Source organism: Xenopus laevis, chromosome 4L (genome assembly GCF_017654675.1).
Source record: "Xenopus laevis strain J_2021 chromosome 4L, Xenopus_laevis_v10.1, whole genome shotgun sequence".
NCBI classification, from domain to species: Eukaryota; Metazoa; Chordata; class Amphibia; order Anura; family Pipidae; genus Xenopus; species Xenopus laevis.
In genome coordinates, this window is record NC_054377.1 from 2,085,001 (window position 1) to 2,108,199 (window position 23,199).

The following is a 23,199-nucleotide window of genomic DNA, read 5'->3' on the forward strand; positions in this document are numbered from 1 at the left end:
TGTATTATAAGGGATAATGTACCCCCTACTGTAAATGATAAGGATATTAGAAGTCACTGAGGGGTTGTTCTGTGACCATATAAAGGCACAAGGCTGCAGGCTGAGTTATACAGGGAACTCTGAGTATCACTCATGTATTATAAGGGATAATGTACCCCCTACTGTAAATGATAAGGATATTAGAAGTCACTGAGGGGTTGTTCTGTGACCATATAAAGACACAAGGCTGCAGGCTGAGTTATACAGGGAACTCTGAGTATCACTCATGTATTATAAGGGATAATGTACCCCCTACTGTAAATGATAAGGATATTAGAAGTCACTGAGGGGTTGTTCTGTGACCATATAAAGACACAAGGCTGCAGGCTGAGTTATACAGGGAACTCTGAGTATCACTCATGTATTATAAGGGATAATGTACCTCCTACTGTAAATGATAAGGATATTAGAAGTCACTGAGGGGTTGTTCTGTGACCATATAAAGGCACAAGGCTGCAGGCTGAGTTATACAGGGAACTCTGAGTATCACTCATGTATTATAAGGGATAATGTACCCCCTACTGTAAATGATAAGGATATTAGAAGTCACTGAGGGGTTGTTCTGTGACCATATAAAGACACAAGGCTGCAGGCTGAGTTATACAGGGAACTCTGAGTATCACTCATGTATTATAAGGGATATTGTACCCACATTCCGTTTAACACTGTGCACTTCGTAGATGAGTGCGTCAGTGAGTGGACTCGACACCATAAAGACCCCACGTCACTGACATGGTAGAAAACAAACAGAAAACATTCATAATCTTTAATTTCACACCAGTAATAAAATTGCATTACATTTTCATAAAATAAATGTTCGGTATATATACATAAAACAGACTGTACAGAACCTTTCCGGAGCCCACCCCCGCGGACCCTCACAGACATACAGGCGAATGCAGTGCTCAGCTAAGTGCTCACAACTGTACATCGTCGATAGCAACTGCTTTGTGTTGTACAGGGAGGGGGGTACTACATTGTATACAGTCCTTTGGGGAGGGGGGGCGAGAAGTTAAAAAAATATTGCAGGCAAAGCCGACAGACGCTCTTCACGGCAGAACATCCCCCCCCTTCCACCGGCTCCGACCTCCTGGGCTATTGGACCTGCGAGTCAAAGCTTCCGTTCAACTGGCCCTCCTCGTAGTCCATCTGGCACAGGATCATGTTGTTCTTTAGGAAAAACTTGTCCCCTACACAAAATCTGAAAGGAGAAATTCAGTGTCAGACCAAAGGGAGTTGCAGCATCTAGAAATATTTGCTCCTGGGGGGGAACCAGCAGTGCAGGCAGCAGAAAGGGACAGACACAATGACAGTTACACAGAACTATAAACCCAGTGAGAATGAGGAATGAATGGATATTGGGAAGTTGTATCAGGAGTCAGAGGCAGCAGTGCAGAGAAAGGGACAGACACAATGACAGTTACACAGAACTATAAACCCAGTGAGAATGAGGAATGAATGGATATTGGGAAGTTGTATCAGGAGTCAGAGGCAGCAGTGCAGAGAAAGGGACAGACACAATGACAGTTACACAGAACTATAAACCCAGTGAGAATGAGGAATGAATGGATATTGGGAAGTTGTATCAGGAGTCAGAAGCAGCAGTGCAGAGAAGAGAAAGGGACAGACACAATGACAGTTACACAGAACTATAAACCCAGTGAGAATGAGGAATGAATGGATATTGGGAAGTTGTATCAGGAGTCAGAGGCAGCAGTGCAGAGAAAGGGACAGACACAATGACAGTTACACAGAACTATAAACCCAGTGAGAATGAGGAATGAATGGATATTGGGAAGTTGTATCAGGAGTCAGAAGCAGCAGTGCAGAGAAGAGAAAGGGACAGACACAATGACAGTTACACAGAACTATAAACCCAGTGAGAATGAGGAATGAATGGATATTGGGAAGTTGTATCAGGAGTCAGAAGCAGCAGTGCAGAGAAAGGGACAGACACAATGACAGTTACACAGAACTATAAACCCAGTGAGAATGAGGAATGAATGGATATTGGGAAGTTGTATCAGGAGTCAGAGGCAGCAGTGCAGAGAAAGGGACAGACACAATGACAGTTACACAGAACTATAAACCCAGTGAGAATGAGGAATGAATGGATATTGGGAAGTTGTATCAGGAGTCAGAAGCAGCAGTGCAGAGAAGAGAAAGGGACAGGACACAATGACAGTTACACAGAACTATAAACCCAGTGAGAATGAGGAATGAATGGATATTGGGAAGTTGTATCAGGAGTTAGAAGCAGCAGTGCAGAGAAGAGAAAGGGACAGACACAATGACAGTTACACAGAACTATAAACCCAGTGAGAATGAGGAATGAATGGATATTGGGAAGTTGTATCAGGAGTCAGAGGCAGCAGTGCAGAGAAAGGGACAGACACAATGACAGTTACACAGAACTATAAACCCAGTGAGAATGAGGAATGAATGGACATTGGGAAGTTGTATCAGGAGTCAGAGGCAGCAGTGCAGAGAAAGGGACAGACACAATGACAGTTACACAGAACTATAAACCCAGTGAGAATGAGGAATGAATGGATATTGGGAAGTTGTATCAGGAGTCAGAAGCAGCAGTGCAGAGAAGAGAAAGGGACAGACACAATGACAGTTACACAGAACTATAAACCCAGTGAGAATGAGGAATGAATGGATATTGGGAAGTTGTATCAGGAGTCAGAGGCAGCAGTGCAGAGAAAGGGACAGACACAATGACAGTTACACAGAACTATAAACCCAGTGAGAATGAGGAATGAATGGATATTGGGAAGTTGTATCAGGAGTCAGAGGCAGCAGTGCAGAGAAAGGGACATTATACCCCTTTAAATTAGAGTTACTATTCAATGTTCATCCACTAGGTGACACTGTAACTCTAAAATGTAGCAAATCAATTGAACAAGAAGATTGATGTGTATTTCTTTATGTTGATTGAATAGTCTGTGTGTTTGGGTCTCCACAGTCCTGTTTCTGAAATTCTTCACTGTCTGCAGTTCAATGATCCAAAATTATTGTCTGTAATTTGTCCTTTGTACTTCACTGATACCAGCGGGGCAACATGTTGTACATATAACTGCTGCTTTCAATGGGGATCAGATATGTTCTGTTATACAGATAGCTAGAATCTCAGCTGCCATAAAGCAGGACAGGACTGCTGCTTACAATGGGGATCAGATAGGATCTGTGCAGCCACTGGGACAGAATGCTCTGTTATACAGATAGCTAGAATCTCAGCTGCCATAAAGCAGGACAGGACTGCTGCTTACAATGGGGATCAGATAGGATCTGTGCAGCCACTGGGACAGAATGTTCTGTTATACAGATAGCTAGAATCTCAGCTGCCATAAAGCAGGACAGGACTGCTGCTTACAATGGGGATCAGATAGGATCTGTGCAGCCACTGGGACAGAATGTTCTGTTATACAGATAGCTAGAATCTCAGCTGCCATAAAGCAGGACAGGACTGCTGCTTACAATGGGGATCAGATAGGATCTGTGCAGCCACTGGGACAGAATGTTCTCTTATACAGATAGCTAGAATCTCAGCTGCCATAAAGCAGGACAGGACTGCTGCTTACAAAGGGGATCAGATAGGATCTGTGCAGCCACTGGGACAGAATGTTCTCTTATACAGATAGCTAGAATCTCAGCTGCCATAAAGCAGGACAGGACTGCTGCTTACAATGGGGATCAGATAGGATCTGTGCAGCCACTGGGACAGAATGCTCTGTTATACAGATAGCTAGAATCTCAGCTGCCATAAAGCAGGACAGGACTGCAGCTTACAATGGGGATCAGATAGGATCTGTGCAGCCACTGGGACAGAATGTTCTGTTATACAGATAGCTAGAATCTCAGCTGCCATAAAGCAGGACAGGACTGCTGCTTACAATGGGGATCAGATAGGATCTGTGCAGCCACTGGGACAGAATGTTCTCTTATACAGATAGCTAGAATCTCAGCTGCCATAAAGCAGGACAGGACTGCTGCTTACAATGGGGATCAGATAGGATCTGTGCAGCCACTGGGACAGAATGTTCTCTTATACAGATAGCTAGAATCTCAGCTGCCATAAAGCAGGACAGGACTGCAGCTTACAATGGGGATCAGATAGGATCTGTGCAGCCACTGGGACAGAATGTTCTGTTATACAGATAGCTAGAATCTCAGCTGCCATAAAGCAGGACAGGACTGCTGCTTACAATGGGGATCAGATAGGATCTGTGCAGCCACTGGGACAGAATGTTCTGTTATACAGATAGCTAGAATCTCAGCTGCCATAAAGCAGGACAGGACCCATCACGCCATTTATATGTGTCACATGATATAATTAAATGAGTTCAGTTCTCACCTCTGGTTACAGAGTTGGCAGGCGAAACAGTCCAGGTGATAAACATTATCTCTCGCTCTCATCACCATCTCAAACGCAGGGATCAGTTTACTGCAAGCGGCACAATTTCCCGTGGTGCCAAACAGCCTGTCGAGAGAGAGACGTATTGGTGAGGAATTTCTAATTAAATAGAGCATGGACTAATTACATGTAATTAGCTAAATCAAATATTGCACATTGTGCAAATATTCAAGGCCAAATTAAAGGAAAACTGCCACTATAATCTATTTCTTCTTTCTTCTGCTGAATCAGGAATGTGACCTGCACCCAGATCCCCCGTCTGACTACATTTCTCAAAACAAGTTCTCCCTTCTCTCCTCTCCCCCATTTGTCTCTCTACTCCCTAACCCCCCTTTCCCTTCTCTCCTTCTGTCTCTCATCCCCTCTCCTTTCCTTTTCTCCCCCAACTGTTTGGCCTTACTCTCCCCCATCCTCCCTCTTCTCCCCCCTTCTATATTTCTCCTCTCCCCCATTTGTCTCTCTACTCCCTAACCCCCTTTCCCTTCTCTCCTTCTGTCTCTCATCCCCTCTCCTTTCCTTTTCTCCCCCAACTGTTTGGCCTTACTCTCCCCATCCTCCCTCTTCTCTCCCCTTCTATATTTCTCCTCTCCCCCATTTGTCTCTCTACTCCCTAACCCCTTTCCCTTCTCTCCTTCTGTCTCTCATCCCCTCTCCTTTCCTTTTCTCCCCCAACTGTTTGGCCTTACTCTCACCCATCCTCCCTCTTCTCTCCCCTTCTATATTTCTCCTCTCCCCCATTTGTCTTTCTACTCCCTAACCCCCTTTCCCTTCTCTCCTTCTGTCTCTCATCCCCTCTTCTTTTCTCCCCCAACTGTTTGGTCTTACTCTCCCCCATCCTCCCTCTTCTCTCCCCTTCTATATTTCTCCTCTCCCCCATTTGTCTCTCTACTCCCTAACCCCCTTTCCCTTCTCTCCTTCTGTCTCTCATCCCCTCTCCTTTCCTTTTCTCCCCAACTGTTTGGCCTTACCCTCCCCCATCCTCCGTCTTCTCTCCCTATGAATTCTGGATTGCAATCTAGGGAGGTTCAGATTTATCTGACTGGGCCCATTATCACCAGGGAATCACCCCCAGTGCCAGGACAAAGCACCCCAAGTCTAGCAGACACAGCAGTAAATTTGGGGTGCTATTAATATAGTTGATGATCAAAACCTTGTTGGTGAAAGGAATTTTGGAATTTTCCTTCCTAAAACTTCTGCTATAACCTAAATCCTTCTTATAGGGGTGCCAAGAGGCCTTGGGGGACAGTCTATAAAGTGTATTGGGGGGTCAACATACTTTATAGACTGTGCCTCAGGAGAAGAACCAATTTATTCCAACCACAAATAAAAACCTCCATTGACTCGTGAGCTGAATTATTTCTCCGGAACAGGAACTTATCCCTTTAAATACTGCAAATCAATATGTTAATTATGTGTCTGATAGAAACGCAACTCAATAAACTCCTTCAGTCTCTCATTCTCCTCCTGGGGGGCAGGTCAGGAATGACGGGGGGACATGGGGTCGTCGTGTCTTGACTCAAACACAACAAGAAATTCCTCACTTTATTCCCCTCTGCCCAATCACATCTCTCAGTCGCAGGTTCCCTCACTGATTTAACCCCAGAATGAGACCATTAATATCATATTATATATTGAGATTAGAGTGGCCCCCTCTTTGTTCTTTTAGGGTTCTCCATCTGCAACCCGGAGAACCGCCGACCCGCATCTATACCCGCTCCAGAAACTTCTACCCTCAGGGTACTGCAGGTTTTTGTTGGTAACCAACGGGTACCCGACCCGCTGTTCTGCTATCAGTATGAAGCCACTAAATAAGCGGTCACCCCAAATTTCCTTTTGGTAGTGACGGGCGAATAAATTCCCCAGACATGAATTGACGGCAAATTTCCTCGTTTCCCTGCAGGCGAATTAATTTGCGAAACTGCGCCGGATGCGCAATAAAATAAAATTGGCGCACTTCAAAATTATCCGAACGCCCATTGACTTTAATGCATTTGGACCAAATAGTCGCTCGTATAAACATTGTCGCTGGCGTCAAGATTGACGCACGTCAAAATTATTTTGATGCCCATTGACTTCAATATGTTTCGTGATTTTTTTTTACCGTTTCATGAATTTCGCAGTAAATTCGCAAAGTTTTTTTCGGTGAAGCATGCTCGCTGATACATTCCTGTAACAATTTAACTCTTTGGGGTCGGGAATCTTTTGGATCATTAACTCCGTTTTGGGTCCTCGTAGAAAGTTTTTGATCCTTACAAATCTCCCTGTAATTGGGGGCCGACACTACCATAACGTTTGGCTCCCCTCGCTGTGAAGGAGAAAGGCCGGCGCGGTGGGGGGAAACCATATAACGACGAGGAGTTTGACATTTTTTTTTTAAAGTCTATTATTTGATGTTAAAATAGAGCCGAGTCCTTTATTCCCTTTCAGAGATGTACCGAGACATTAAATTACAGGGGGAAAATGTGAAAATGCGGCAGATAAAGACGGCAGTTTTACAAGGGCGGAGCAACTGTAAAAAACACAGTGCAATGTGCCGCCGCTATATATATATATATATAAAATGATAATAATAATAATAATAATAACAAAAGATAAACACTTTAGAGGAGAGACCTGTACGTGATAAATGAGCCCCGTCTGATTCACTTCTAACTCTATGGGCAGCAATGAGATGTCCAAACTGCCACCCTCCCTCCACTAACTGTCAGTTACATCTTTCAATGTCAGGGTTTCCCAAGGATCACGCACAATATTGCTGCTAAATTCCCTACTCCCTTCCAAAACCCCCATAATTCTATTATGTGGCACATAATGACTTACTGAGCAGAACCTGAAGGGGAAATTTTTTTTTTTATAAATGTTTTCAATTGGTTTCACTCTGGGCCCCGAGCAGCTTCACTTCTCTTAGTTATTGGTTCTGTCTTAAATCATTGTGGGAGAAATTAATTTAAGTCTCCAATAAGTGAGCATTAAAGGGATGGGACTAATAGTAAAGAGATTTTATTTGTGTCTCAAAGTCTGTTATACGGATAGCTAGAATCTCAGCTGCCATAAAGCAGGACAGGACTGCTGCTTACAATGGGGATCAGATAGGATCTGTGCAGCCACTGGGACAGAATGTTCTGTTATACAGATAGCTAGAATCTCAGCTGCCCATAAAGCAGGACAGGACTGCTGCTTACAATGGGGATCAGATAGGATCTGTGCAGCCACTGGGACAGAATGTTCTGTTATACAGATAGCTAGAATCTCAGCTGCCATAAAGCAGGACAGGACTGCTGCTTACAATGGGGATCAGATAGGATCTGTGCAGCCACTGGGACAGAATGTTCTGTTATACAGATAGCTAGAATCTCAGCTGCCATAAAGCAGGACAGGACTGCTGCTTACAATGGGGATCAGATAGGATCTGTGCAGCCACTGGGACAGAATGTTCTGTTATACAGATAGCTAGAATCTCAGCTGCCATAAAGCAGGACAGGACTGCTGCTTACAATGGGGATCAGATAGGATCTGTGCAGCCACTGGGACAGAATGTTCTGTTATACAGATAGCTAGAATCTCAGCTGCCATAAAGCAGGACAGGACTGCTGCTTACAATGGGGATCAGATAGGATCTGTGCAGCCACTGGGACAGAATGTTCTGTTATACAGATAGCTAGAATCTCAGCTGCCATAAAGCAGGACAGGACTGCTGCTTACAATGGGGATCAGATAGTAAATATTATTGTTTTACTGTCTGAGCTGTGGCCCTAGCGGATTCATAATGGGGCCCTTACCTCAGGTAATCTCTGCGGCAGAGGATGAGATTTGCTTTTGTGTAGAGAGTTGATCCGACCTCCCCGAGGCGACAGTCGCAGCAGGCGCACTTTAGACAGTCCTCGTGCCAATATTTATCCAGAGCCTTCAGCAGGTACCGGTCCTTAATCTTCCGGTTGCACCCGGCACAGCCTTTCTGTTTGCCTTTGGGCTGCACCGAGAGCATCGGGACACCTGGGAGAAGAACAAACAAGTCGCTGAAAAGTTAATATACGTCCAATATTGTGTCATATTAAGAGAACATTTACATATATTTGTTTTTGAAATATGAACATTTTTCAAAAACGGTAAAATCATTGACTGATTAAAAGACTTTCTGCGTTTGCCAAAAACATATTCCAGTGACATCATCATAACGTGTTCCTATTGGCTGAAACTGCAAACGATTTATTGGGCATTTTGTAATGCTCAGGCTTTTAAAGGCAAAGAGGCCCGTTATAAAGAAATATATGGGAATAAAAAAAACCCTGACGAGTCACACGGGTCCCGCCATTTCTATAAATAAGCGCCTTTCAGCTGCTAAAGGACAAGTAAAGTGCAGTTAATAAGAGTGCTGGGCGCTAATCGTCTCTCCACAATTGACAATTTGCAAAATAAAAGCCGCCGGCTCAGAGGTCAGGACGCATTAAATATATATTAAAAAAAGAAGAATAAAAAACACTTAAAGCTCTAAAAGTCGAATTTTTTGTCGCACATATCGGCGGCGTAATTAAAGATTCCAAAACCTCTAATTGACTCCTAGCGTTGGCTGCTTTTCCAAATAATAGATTTAAACGGTAAAATCTATTTATTCTCAGCCCCACTTAAAAGGCACGTGAATGAGCGATAGCTTTGACCTGTTTCCCATGATCCTCTGGGAGCCCTTGGGCAAAGTGCATCTTGGGTAAAGGCCAAAGATGAGGGGCAGGGAGTGGGGGCTTTTTGTTTCCATTGGACCCCCACAGGCTCAGTTATAGCGGTTGCGTTATGTAAAGGGGAACTGTGCCTATATTGAGAAAAAAATCCCTCCCAGATCATATTGCGCCCCAGCAGAATTATAGGAGTTATATTCTGAGACAATTTGCAACTCGTTTTCATTTTTTATTATTTGACATTTCTGAATTATTTAGCTTTTTATTCAGCAGCTCTCCAGTTTGCAGTTTCAGCCTCTATCTGGTTGCTAGGGTGTTGCGCACCTTAGCAACCAGGAAGTGGTTTGAATAAGAGACTGGAATATGAATAGGAGAGAGGCTGTTTAGCATTAGCCATTCTATAACAATGGCTTTACAAAAAATTTAATACAAAAATTTAATTCAAAGGTGAACCCGGTAGATGCACAAAATAAGTCACACCCCCATAAAGATAAATATATAGGAAGGTCAGTGATCCCAATGTTATTAATAGGGAATAAAGATAAATATATAGGAAGGTCAGTGATCCCAATGTTATTAATAGGGAATAAAGATAAATATATAGGAAGGTCAGTGATCCCAATGTTATTAATAGGGAATAAAGATAAATATATAGGAAGGTCAGTGATCCCAATGTTATTAATAGGGAATAAAGATAAATATATAGGAAGGCCAGTGATCCCAATGTTATTAATAGGGAATAAAGATAAATATATAGGAAGGTCAGTGATCCCAGTGTTATTAATAGGGAATAAAGATAAATATATAGGAAGGTCAGTGATCCCAATGTTATTAATAGGGAATAAAGATAAATATATAGGAAGGTCAGTGATCCCAATGTTATTAATAGGGAATAAAGATAAATATATAGGAAGGTCAGTGATCCCAATGTTATTAATAGGGAATAAAGATAAATATATAGGAAGGTCAGTGATCTCAATGTTATTAATAGGGAATAAAGATAAATATATAGGAAGGTCAGTGATCCCAATGTTATTAATAGGGAATACAGATAAATATATAGGAAGGTCAGTGATCCCAATGTTATTTATCAGGAAAAAAGATAAATATATAGGAATGACGGTATTTTTTTCCGGTAAAGGTGACAACTTTAATCCTAACAGATAAATATAATTCCCAGGAATCAACACTGACATTACAGACACTCTGGCTCCTGCACCTACTGTAACTCTCACAACATTGAGCTCCATTTAAACAGCTACTCTATAATTTACTCCTCCTGCAGAATTGGACATGAAGGGGACTGTTCCTGCTGAATTGTGCTTAGTACAGGGAATACCTATGCTGCCATAGTTTTATGGGATCTCTCTGTACAGACTATGAGCAAACTTAGGGACTGTTCCTGCTGAATTGTGCTTAGTACAGGGGAATACCTATGCTGCCATAGTTTTATGGGATCTCTCTGTACAGACTATGAACAAACTTAGGGGACTGTTCCTGCTGAATTGTGCTTAGTACAGGGAATACCTATGCTGCCATAGTTTTATGGGATCTCTCTGTACAGTCTATGAGCAAACTTAAGGAACTGTTCCTGCTGAATTGTGCTTAGTACAGGGGATACCTATGCTGCCATAGTTTTATGGGATCTCTCTGTACAGACTATGAGCAAACTTAGGGGACTGTTCCTGCTGAATTGTGCTTAGTACAGGGGATACCTATGTTGCCATAGTTTTATGGGATCTCTCTGTACAGACTATGAGCAAACTTAGGGGACTGTTCCTGCTGAATTGTGCTTAGTACAGAGGAATACCTATGCTGCCATAGTTTTATGGGATCTGGTAATATTATAACCCAATTGAGAATGGATAGATTTTGGGAAGTTGCTTAGAATTACATATTCTTCTTGGGTTTACATCCCCTTTAGATCTTTTCAGGATAGTATTCTCTACAAAGGCCCTTATGTGCACACACCGTGCCGACTGCAATGAGAATCCGAAACACTGCTCAGCCGATATCAAGAAGGAACATTATCAGAATTAATGGTGCCAAGAACCTGCCTGTCACGGCTGGAACACTCATAATGACTCCTGAAACTTCTCTAAATTAAGAAGTAAAGTCTCTTGTAGTCACATGGCCCCATAGGCGTTCCACTTGCTGCAGAGAGTTGTGCTGCTCCGGCGATATTTGGGTTGAGAAACAGAGATAATGGAGCTGATACATTGTAACCGGATGCTGGACTGTAAACTGAGAGCAGACAGTAACCCTTCCAACACTTTCCTCTTGTCTCTATATATTAGGTACCTATCTAGTGTTACCAATCCCTATTTCTGTAGGGAAATGAGAGAGAGCAGACAGTAACCCTTCCAACACTTTCCTCTTGTCTCTATATATTAGGTACCTATCTAGTACTACCAATCCCTATTTCTGTAGGGAAATGAGAGAGAGCAGACAGTAACCCTTCCAACACTTTCCTCTTGTCTCTATATATTAGGTACCTATCTAGTGTTACCAATCCCTATTTCTGTAGGGAAATGAGAGAGAGCAGACAGTAACCCTTCCAACACTTTCCTCTTGTCTCTATATATTAGGTACCTATCTAGTGTTACCAATCCCTATTTCTGTAGGGAAATGAGAGAGAGCAGACAGTAACCCTTCCAACACTTTCCTCTTGTCTCTATATATTAGGTACCTATCTAGTACTATCTAGTTAGTGGATAAGTGAGGCCGCCGAGCTCTTCATTACTGGGGCTGAGCTACAAACAAGCTCTAATGAGGGAAACGTTTCCGGCAGAACAAAGTGAGAGGCAGAAATGTGACTGTTTTACATTGCCCAAGGGATCGACTCCAAAATCTCTTCTACTTCCCCTTTAGGGCAGCTAATTGGTTGCTCTGCTGAGAATCTTTGCTTTAAATAAAAGAGCTAATTATGTACAAAGTTTGGTCCCATCTCCTGCCAAGTGCCCATAATTGGCCTATTCCCCCAGCACTGCAATATGTGCTTTAAACGGGGTTGCCCTACTGCATCTGGCCTTAAAGGGGAAGTAACCCTTGTCTTTTTTTGTCTACATGAATGTGTGTGGGCACAGATGGACAACCCTTACTATGTCCCTTTCTTCACCCTGGGCTCCCCCAAAGGATTAAACAATTCATCTGAAAGACATGGACACTTACAGCACTGCTGTCTGGAGATGCCTTTAAGTGATTTAGCTTGAAGATTGAATTTGGGAGAGATAAGTAAGCAGCGCTCAGGCAGAGGAAACAAAACAAACTTAGCAGAATTGAATTAGATTATATATAAATGGGGAAATTGCATAATGATGTTCTCTATTAAACTCACTAGGAGGTTCTGCAGCAGCTGAGAGCCAGGATGTTTTTTGTATTTGTTTTCAGTGTGTTTAAGGGGTGGGTTGGGGGGTCTGCCGACTCAATGAGATCAATTTCTGCGCTTGTTATAATGGAAACAAAGTAACTGGAAACAACAGACCCTTTATGGTATTTATTATTCTCTTTTTGAAGAGAAATCCTATAGGTCCTTTGTACATTCACTTGTCCCCCCCAGGGGCCCCTGTTGAGCTGGGGGGGTCCCAGGACTGATTACCATGACTTTACCCTAAAAGAAGTGAAAATGACTATGTGTTTAAGGCAAAGCTTTTAGATCACGAGATGCTCACTGGCAGGTCACATGCTCCCATTAAAGAGACAGCGTCCCCCTTTTTTAAACAAATCCATTTGGGATGCATTTTACCATAATCTAAGAATCAAATCAACATGATAATCCTTTTAATATTCTGTAGACATAGACATCTTAGCAGTCATCAATGAATCTACTAAATAATCGGCTAATAATGAAGCCCCAATTATGCTAAAACACACCATAAACCACTCCCACTTCTCACAACCCCACCCCTTTTTGGGCCCTTGACAACAGTGTCTATTGTAACCCCCGTAATGGCGGTCCCCTACCTTCTTCAGCCATTTTTATACACTTTACACCTTCTCAGTCATAAATGACCCCTATTGGCTTCTGTACCATCCTAGAGCTGGCGGGCCCCAGTCTGGAAAATTTCCCATCAGCTCTTCTTATTTCTATGTATAATTTAAAGGGGTAGTTCACCTTTAAGTTAACATTTAGTAACTTATAGAATGGCTAATTCTAAGCAACTTTTCAATTGGCCTTCATTATTAAGTTTTTTTAAGTTATTTTCCTTCTTCTTCTGACTCTTTACAGCTTTCAAATGAGGGTCACTGACCCCATCTAAAAACAAATGCTCTGTAAGGCTACAAATGTATTGTTATTGTTACTTTTTATTCCTCATCTTTCTATTTAGGCCTCTCCTATTCATATTCCAGTCTCTTATTCAAATCAGTGCATGGTTGCTAGGGGAATTTGGACCTTAGCAACCAAGTGGCTGAATTTTCACACTGAAGAGCTGCTGAATAAAACGCTAAATAACTGAAAAAATGAAAACCAATTGCAAATTGTCTCAGGATATCCCTCTCTAGATTATTCTGACAGTTAATTTAAAAGTGAACAACCCCTTTAAGACAGTCTCCATGTCAATGTCACAAGATCAGGTTCTCTGCTGGGTCCTAGAGCTCCAGTCTGACCCAAATCACACAGGTCTGTATATTCTCCTTATAGTAAAGGCCACCAAAGCCTCATTTTATTTCACTCCTTCATTTTCCTTCCAAAAGAAGAGAAAAAAAAAGGGAAAGTGAAATAATAATTGAAAAGCAGCATTAGCCGAGCCAGTAATTCATGTGTGCAGTTAAACACTCAAATGGACTATGGCAGAATCTAATAAAGAATTTAGCATCGTTAAGTACATTTTATCTAATCCACGGGCCGCGCCGGCTCATAGTGTAACGAGAACGCAATTATGGGAAATTACTCAGACGGAGCTAAATAATAAACAGTCGGCTCTCCTTGAAGGAAAGATTCGCTGGTAACGAAATAGGGAATTCAACGAAAACTCAATCCTGAGCTGAAAGGATCACGTCGGGGGTTGGAGTTTTGGGCTGTGGCTGTTCCACCTTGATTGGGGCAGGAATAATACATAGAGGAAAAACTTGAAAAAGTCAGAATTTGTGAAGTAGTGTTAAAAGGTAAAGTTCCCCTTTAATATACGTGTGGCCCATGTGCAGTTGAACAGTCACATACAAAGGCAATTTTAGGGAGTTAAATCCTCTCAGTGCTGAGGTTTCATCTCCTGTACTGACAATTGGGGGTTGATCCTTATTATTTCATCCAGTTTTTGAATTATTGGGCTGCCTACAGCTGCGCTCTTGAAAATGGCAATTTAATTGTCTGGTTAACCGGGTCACTGATTCTATCGACTCGCCAATGATTCTGAAATAGGTTCAACTTTAGCATCTGACTCCCACAACCATGTAAAGGGGAACTTAACATTCTGTACTATTCACACAATACTATTCTAAGCCAATTTATAAACGGTCTTCAGAAAATGGGAAATTGAAGGAGATAAGGAGAAAGGGGAGACTAAGGCTAAAAAGCTTTGGAAATTTGGGGAATGAGAAGGAATGAGAGTCAGAACAAGAGACAGGAGGGAGGATAAAGTTGTGGGAGAAGGCCAAACAGTTGGGGGAGAAAAGGAAAGGAGAGGGGATGAGAGACAGAAGGAGAGAAGGGAAAGGGGGTTAGGGAGTAGAGAGACAAATGGGGGAGAGGAGAAATATAGAAGGGGAGAGAAGAGGGAGGATGGGGGAGAGTAAGGCCAAACAGTTGGGGGGAGAAAAGGAAAGGAGAGGGGATGAGAGACAGAAGGAGAGAAGGGAAAGGGGTTAGGGAGTAGAGAGACAAATGGGGGAGAGGAGAAATATAGAAGGGGAGAGAAGAGGGAGGATGGGGGAGAGTAAGGCCAAACAGTTGGGGGAGAAAAGGAAAGGAGAGGGGATGAGAGACAGAAGGAGAGAAGGGAAAGGGGGTTAGGGAGTAGAGAGACAAATGGGGGAGAGGAGAAATATAGAAGGGGAGAGAAGAGGGAGGATGGGGAGAGTAAGGCCAAACAGTTGGGGGAGAAAAGGAAAGGAGAGGGGATGAGAGACAGAAGGAGAGAAGGGAAAGGGGGTTAGGGGGTAGAGAGACAAATGGGGGAGAGGAGAAATATAGAAGGGGAGAGAAGAGGGAGGATGGGGGAGAGTAAGGCCAAACAGTTGGGGGAGAAAAGGAAAGGAGAGGGGATGAGAGACAGAAGGAGAGAAGGGAAAGGGGGTTATGGAGTAGAGAGAGAAATGGGGGAGAGGAGAAATATAGAAGGGGAGAGAAGAGGGAGGATGGGGAGAGTCTAGACTGTTGGAGAGAGAAGAAAAGGGGAATAACAGGTAAAATGAGACAGACAGAAGAGAAGTGAAGAAGGGATGAAGAAGGTGGAAAGAGAGGAAGAATGTGGATAGTAGTTAGTGGCCCCTGTTGAAGATCTCTTGGTGACCTACAAATCTCAGGAGCAGCTTCTGAGAGGGAGACCGTTATTCAGCCTGTGCCCTGATCATTCTGGGAGATTTACATAAAAGTGTGGAACTAACCTCTGTTTATGAAGCAAGGCTGCATCTTGGTCGGGAGAGGCAAGTTACGCAGACAACACGAGCCCTAAAAAGGAACAATACACTTTGGCCATTACTATTCCAACTGAAAGTATTGACAGAAATAAAGCAAAACTGTGAATAATCTTCTGCAAAAGGCAAAACCCAAGTTCAGGTGCTGATAGAACCTTCTGTATTGACATCACAGTCTGGCTTGGGAATGAAAATCAGATTAAGCCTTAGGGTCACATTTACTAAGGGTCGAAGTGAATTCGAAGTGAATAGTCGAATTCAAAAACTTTGAATTTCGAAGTAATTTTTGGGTACTTCAACCATCGAATAGGCCCAATTCGACTTTGATTCGAAGTGAAAATGCTTTGACTATTCGACCATTCGTTAATTGAAGTACTGTCTCTTTAAAAAACTTCGACTTCGCCACCGTAAAACCTGCCGAATTGCTTTGTTAGCCTATGGGGACCTCCTAGAACCTAGAGCCAGTATTTGGCTAAGTTTTGAGAAGTCGAAGGATTTTTTTTTGTAAAATCATACAATCGTACGATCTTAAAAATCCTTCGACTTCGAATGTCGGACTAGCCTATTCGATGGTCGAATTTCAACTTTTTTTCACTTTGAAATTCGACCCTTGATAAATCTGCTCCTAAGTGTATCCAGGACGTTTTTAGTGTATTTGCTGCCCCAGTCTTGTAAATACTCTCTTGCACCCCAAAACAAAAATTAAGGGCCAAACTTTTGTTAGAAAGATTTTAAAAGATCTATAAAAAGTCCAAATTCTGTTTTCACCCCTGTTTTTTATGTCAGACAGAACTTTATTTGCTTCACTGCCTAGAGCTGCACAATCTTTTATCCACAAATACCCCCAAACGCTTATCAATTAAGAAGACCCCGACGTTTGTGTACAACGCACCTTTATATTATTTCTACTAAACGTCCCCACCCCGCATTTATCAACACTGAACGTCGTTTTCAAGTTCGCTGCCCAGTTTTCCACTTTAGTGAAATTGCTCAGAAAAGCGTCAGCATCCCGCGTGGGACTTATAGTTCTGCACCATTTAGTATCATTGTATAAAATAGAGCCGTTACTTCGAGTGCCCCCCTCAAGGGCCTTAATAGACAAATTTAAGAGCAAAGGACAGACCCTATTCATTGGGCCCCTTTATAAACCGGAGCCTGAAATGTATCAGGAATAAAATAGAGGAATTGAGTGGGTTACTCAGGTCATTTATCAACGCTGGGCAAATTTGCCCATGGGCAGTAACCCATGGCAACCAATCAGATTGCTGCATGATTGTTCTACTTGCAGCTGGCTTTTAAAAGCTAATCACTGATTGGTTGCTATAGGTAACTGCCCATGGGCAAATTTGCCCAGTGTTGATAAATGAGCCCCAAATGACTCCCCTTCGGTCCTGCTATAGGGACCCCGGGAGAGAAGTGAATCCAATTGATCTGCAAAGTTCCGAGGGGTCCCAAACCTTTGGCCGAAACTCTAATCTCCTCCAAATAAAGGGGAAGATAAACCCCGGCAGCTGGAGATGAGGATGTTAAACGAATGAACAATAAAGAAATAAAAGGATTTTTGCTCCTCAGCTTTGGAGAGATCTGACCACACTCATTATAAAAGGGGAAATAATTCCAAATCATCGGCTTTCGACGCGTTTGGAGCCACCTGCGTGAGGTTCTTCTTATGTTCCAAGAAAAAAGAATAGCGAAATCCAATTTGTACCAATAAAAGTCAATATGTCTTTGTGCCCGGCTGATAGATAAACCCTGACCTGCATAAGGCTACAGCGGTTTGGCCACTGAGTGGTACACACTGGTTGCCATGGGATTTTAACACCAATTGGGTCAGAATGATTTTTATCTGAAGCCAACAGAATTTCCCCGCCTCTGTGTCTGCTTTAAAGCCGGTATTTGGGCCTAACAGATCATGTGACTATGAATTTCCCCTTTATTTTTTTTTCTCTCATTAAGTTTTGCTCTAATTCCTATAGATTTCACTTGTTATATCACAATACTTGTCCTTAGGTCTTTCTTTCAGCAGCTGCCACAGTTTAATTATTATGAGAGACGCCTAAAACACTATTCACGGGGCTTATTATTGAAAGTAGGCCACCGGCTTGGGGAATTAAATGAAATTCTCCATTATATTTCTTTAGTGCTTGTTATCAAATGAGAAATAGGGAATAAAAGTTCTGCACTAGACAGTACAGTATGAGGGTATAGCTTATTGTGTGCCCAGAACATTCCTTCTCTGTATATTTGTATTTATACATATGGGAGGAGGAGGTGCCATATTGATTCCCTTAGACAGTACAGTATGAGGGTATAGCTTATTGTGTGCCCAGAACATTCCTTCTCTGTATATTTGTATTTATACATATGGGAGGAGGAGGTGCCATATTGATTCCCTTAGACAGTACAGTATGAGGGTATAGCTTATTGTGTGCCCAGAACATTCCTTCTCTGTATATTTGTATTTATACATATGGGAGGAGGAGGTGCCATATTGATTCCCTTAGACAGTACAGTATGAGGGTATAGCTTATTGTGTGCCCAGAACATTCCTTCTCTGTATATTTGTATTTATACATATGGGAGGAGGAGGTGCCATATTGATTCCCTTAGAAAGTACAGTATGAGGGTATAGCTTATTGTGTGCCCAGAACATTCCTTCTCTGTATATTTGTATTTATACATATGGGAGGAGGGAGATGCCATATTGATTCCCTTAGACAGTACAGTATGAGGGTATAGCTTATTGTGTGCCCAGAACATTCCTTCTCTGTATATTTGTATTTATACATATGGGAGGAGGAGGTGCCATACCGATTCCCATAGACAGTAAGAGGATACACCATTGATACTATTTATAATAATCTCTATATTTGGGAACATCCAGTTTGCAACCTTTGAACTGCTATGAAACTATAACTCCCAGAATCCTTTGCAGCAGAAACAAGGACACACGTTGGACAATTCTGCATAAGATACATTCATTGCTTTCTTTTCCATGATATTGTAATCAGTCCAAAAATATATTTGATGAGATTTTAATTGTTGCCATGGAAATGAACTTCCCATTTTATCGGTATAATGGGCCCACATGCGCTGGAGCCGAAAGCCTTGGGGAAATACATTTATTTTGTGGTTAATATGTTTCAAGTGGGGGATTAATGGGCTTTATTCTAATGTTGGGAATATTCTGTTAGGCCTTTTTCTTTGGTGGTCTGACAGGGGGGATTCACAACACACACACACATATATATATATATATATTTAAACATTAATATAACACAAAAGGCCAATCACCAATTACAAGAAAAACCATCTCAGTTCCTGCTGAAAGAATCTAATGATCTCTTTCCACTCACTGAGTACAGCAAAGTAATTGCAGAGCAATGGGCCGAAGAGCAATAACCTGGAGCTTTTAACCCCCCCAACAACAGATTTTATTGGTATTTTCATACAGACAGACAGAAATACCCCCAATGTTCTGTTATACAGATAGCTAGAATCTCAGCTGCCATAAAGCAGGACAGGACTGCTGCTTACAATGGGGATCAGATAGGATCTGTGCAGTCACTGGGACAGAATGTTCTGTTATACAGATAGCTAGAATCTCAGCTGCCATAAAGCAGGACAGGACTGCTGCTTACAATGGGGATCAGATAGGATCTGTGCAGCCACTGGGACAGAATGTTCTGTTATACAGATAGCTAGAATCTCAGCTGCCATAAAGCAGGACAGGACTGCTGCTTAGACAATTATACAAGATAGATAACTCATCTTCTTTTACATTTAACTTGTCCTTTAAACTTTCCCCTTATCCCGTGTCTCTCGTGCCCAGCAAGGTACCAGGAATCGTATAATAATTACAGTCGGTGGGTGATTCTCGTTCCAGTTAAAGTTCCGAGCCATCAGAATAAATGCACCTTGGGAATATTTACAGAAACCACTAATGATTTCTTCCCTTGCGTTTAATAAATTTACCTCTGGATCAATTTGTCCGTGATCAGAACGCGGGACATAAACACTTCTACCCGGAGCCTTAATAGAGAACGGCTGTGATTTATGGCTGTGATTAACGACTCATAAACAATTTAAAATACAACTCTAATTAGTTTTTTTGGAGGAAAAAGGGGGAGACACGTGTTCCCATTCTGCTCTTTACTTCTCTCACTGTGCACTTTTAATTAAATCTGAATGTCATAATAAATAAACTGTTTTATTTCCTTTCCGACTTACTGAGCTGTTAGTGTCAATGTCTGGATTCTGCAACTGAAGGGGTAAAGGAATTGGATGGAGTTGTCCCACAGAGCAGCAGCTCAAGGTAGGTACAAACAGTATCATGGGACTTGATGGTGGCAGTAGGGCATCATGGAGAAAGTAGACAATATAGAAGTAGTAGGACCAGATAGAGAAGTAAGGCATATGGAGACAGTGGGACAAGATGGAGACAGTAGGGCAAGATGGAGACAGTAGGACAAGATGGAGACAGTAGGACAAGATAGAGACAGTAGGGAAACATGAAGACAGTAGGACAAGATGGAGACAATGGGACAAGCTGGAGACAGTGGGTCAAGATGGAGACAGTAGGGCAAGATGGACACAGTAAGACAAGATGGAGACAGTAGGGCAAGATGGACACAGTAAGACAAGATGGAGACAGTAGGGCAACATGAAGACAGTGGGACAAGATGGAGACAGTGGCCAAGATGAAGACAGTAGGACAAGATGGAGACAGTAGGACAAGATGGAGACAGTAGGGCAAGATGGAGACAGTAGGACAAGATGGAGACAGTAGGGCAAGATGGAGACAGTAGGACAAGGTGGAGACAGTAGGGCAAGATGGAGACAGTAGGGCAAGATGGAGACAGTAGGGCAAGATGGAGACAGTAGGTCAAGATGGAGACAGTAGGACAAAATGGAGACAGTAGTACAAGATGGAGATGGTAGGGCAAGATGGACACAGTAGGTGCAAGATGGACACAGTAGGGCAAGATGAAGACAGTGGGACAAAATGGAGACAGTGGGCCAAGATGAAGACAGTAGGACAAGATGGAGACAGCGGGACAAGCTGGAGACAGTGGGTCAAGATGAAGACAGTAGGACAAGATGTAGACAGTAGGGCAAGATATCGACAGTAGGACAAGGTGGAGGCAGCGGGACAAGCTGGAGACAATGGGTCAAGATGAAGACAGTAGGACAAGATGTAGACAGTAGGGCAAGATGGAGACAGTAGGGCAAGATGGAGACAGTAGGACAAGATGGAGACAGTAGGCAAGATGGAGACAGTGGGACAATATGGAGACAGTAGGACAAGATGGAGACAGTAGGGCAAGATGGAGACAGTAGGACATGATGGAGACAGTAGAGAAAGTAAGTTAAGGGGGGAGGAGCCTAAGGGCTCTGGGACCCATCAGACTGAAATCTTTGAAGATCTGAAGACCCTTGACCCCTTCAGACCTTCTGGCTTGGGGGTCAGGGATAAAGGGGCTCCTCCTTAGACTTGAGTTTCTGTGGCCCTTTTGGCTGGGTGACAAGAGTGTTTTTTTTGGGAATCTACGTCTATGTTTGTGCACTTTGTGAGTTTTTAATGGACTTTGGCACTTTGGGTGAAATAAAAGCAATCTTTGCTCATCTTAAAACAATAAAGTGGGTTAGAGAAATACCAAGGGCCTGTACTGATTCCATAGGAAGTCACTGTAATAGTATGAATGGGGCAATATGGCAGTCCCCTCTTGGTATACCCTAGTGCTATATTATCTAAGGCAAGCTATAGGGCAGCTCTCACCTTGTACATGTTTGTACTGTACTGTTTAAAAGGAGCAATATGGCAACTCTCACTCCCTATACCCTGCTACTGTACTGTCTAAGGGAAAGAAAAAGCTAAATACTGCAAGTAAAATAACAGCACATTAAAGGATCACACATAATATACCGGCTGTGTATTAAATGTTCCCCTTCACTACAATCTGAATGACATAGTTACATAGTTACATAGTTAAATTGGGTTGAAAAAAGACAAAGTCCATCAAGTTCAACCCCTCCAAATGAAAACCCAGCCCCATACACACACCCCTCCCTACTTTTAATTAAAATTCTATATACCCATACCTATATTAACTATAGAGTTTAGTATCACAATAGCCTTTAATATTATGTCTGTCCAAAAAATCATCCAAGCCATTCTTAAAGGCATTAACTGAATCAGCCATCACAACATCACCCGGCAGTGCATTCCACAACCTCACTGTCCTGACTGTGAAGAACCCTCTACGTTGCTTCAAATGAAAGTTCTTTTCTTCTAGTCTAAAGGGGTGGCCTCTGGTACGGTGATCCACTTTATGGGTAAAAAGGTCCCCTGCCATTTGTCTATAATGTCCTCTAATGTACTTGTAAAGTGTAATCATGTCCCCTCGCAAGCGCCTTTTTTCCAGAGAAAACAACCCCAACCTTGACAGTCTACCCTCATAATTTAAGTCTTCCGTCCCTCTAACCAATTTAGTTGCACTTAGTCTCTGCACTCTCTCCAGCTCATTTATATCCCTCTTAAGGACTGGAGTCCAAAACTGAACTGCATACTCCAGATGAGGCCTTACCAGGGACCTATAAAGAGGCATAATTATGTTTTCATCCCTTGAGTTAATGCCCTTTTTTATGCAAGACAGAACTTTATTTGCTTTAGTAGCCACAGATTGACACTGCCCAGAATTAGACAACGTGTTATCTACAAAGACCCCTAGATCCTTTTCATTTAAGGAAACTCCCAACACATTGCCATTTAGTGTATAACTTGCATTTATATTATTTTTGCCAAAGTGCATAACCTTGCATTTATCAACATTGAACCTCATTTTCCAGTTTGCTGCCCAGTTTTCCAGTTTAGACAGATCACTTTGCAAAGTGGCAGCATCCTGCATGGAACCTATAGTTCTGCACAATTTAGTCTCATCTGCAAAAATAGAAACAGTACTTTCAATGGCCACCTCCAGGTCATTAATAAACAAGTTGAAAAGCAAGGGACCTAGTACAGAGCCCTGCGGTACTCCACTAACAACACTGGTCCAATTAGAAAATGTTCCATTTACCACCACTCTTTGTAGTCTATCTTTTAGCCAGTTCGCTATCCAGGTACAAATACTATGTTCCAGGCCAACATTCCTTCATTTAACCAGTAACCTTTTGTGTGGCACTGTATCAAATGCTTTAGCAAAGTCTAAGTAAATCACATCCACTGCCATCCCAGAATCGAGGTCTCTACTTACATTCTCATAAAAAGAAATTAAGTTAGTCTGGCAAGATCTATTACGCATAAAACCATGCTGGCACAAACTCATAGTATTATGATTTGCTATGAAGTCCAGTATCTTATCCTTTATTAACCCTTCGAAAAGCTTTCCTAATACTGACGTCAGACTAACTGGCCTATAGTTTTGAGGCTGAATTTTGACAATTGGCTTCTCACTGTTGCCACTCGGGGCATTAAGTGGCCCATTAATCTCTGTAAGG

General features: G+C 42.4%; 1 protein-coding gene across 1 annotated transcript in view; it reads right to left on the reverse strand.

Moving 5' to 3' along the window:
• Nucleotides 1-791: 791 nt before the first annotated feature.
• lmo1.L (LIM domain only 1 L homeolog) overlaps nucleotides 792-23,199 on the reverse strand; it is a 44,136-nt gene continuing 21,728 nt past the window's right edge. Inside the window, exons 2-5 of the mRNA XM_041589686.1 lie at nucleotides 15,673-15,736; nucleotides 8,239-8,452; nucleotides 4,400-4,525; nucleotides 792-1,240 (exon numbers count right to left, since the gene is read on the reverse strand). Of these exons, the coding sequence (XP_041445620.1) occupies nucleotides 1,135-1,240; nucleotides 4,400-4,525; nucleotides 8,239-8,452; nucleotides 15,673-15,697 (471 nt within the window). The 5' untranslated portion in view covers nucleotides 15,698-15,736 and the 3' untranslated portion in view covers nucleotides 792-1,134. The remainder of the gene's footprint in view (nucleotides 1,241-4,399; nucleotides 4,526-8,238; nucleotides 8,453-15,672; nucleotides 15,737-23,199) is intronic.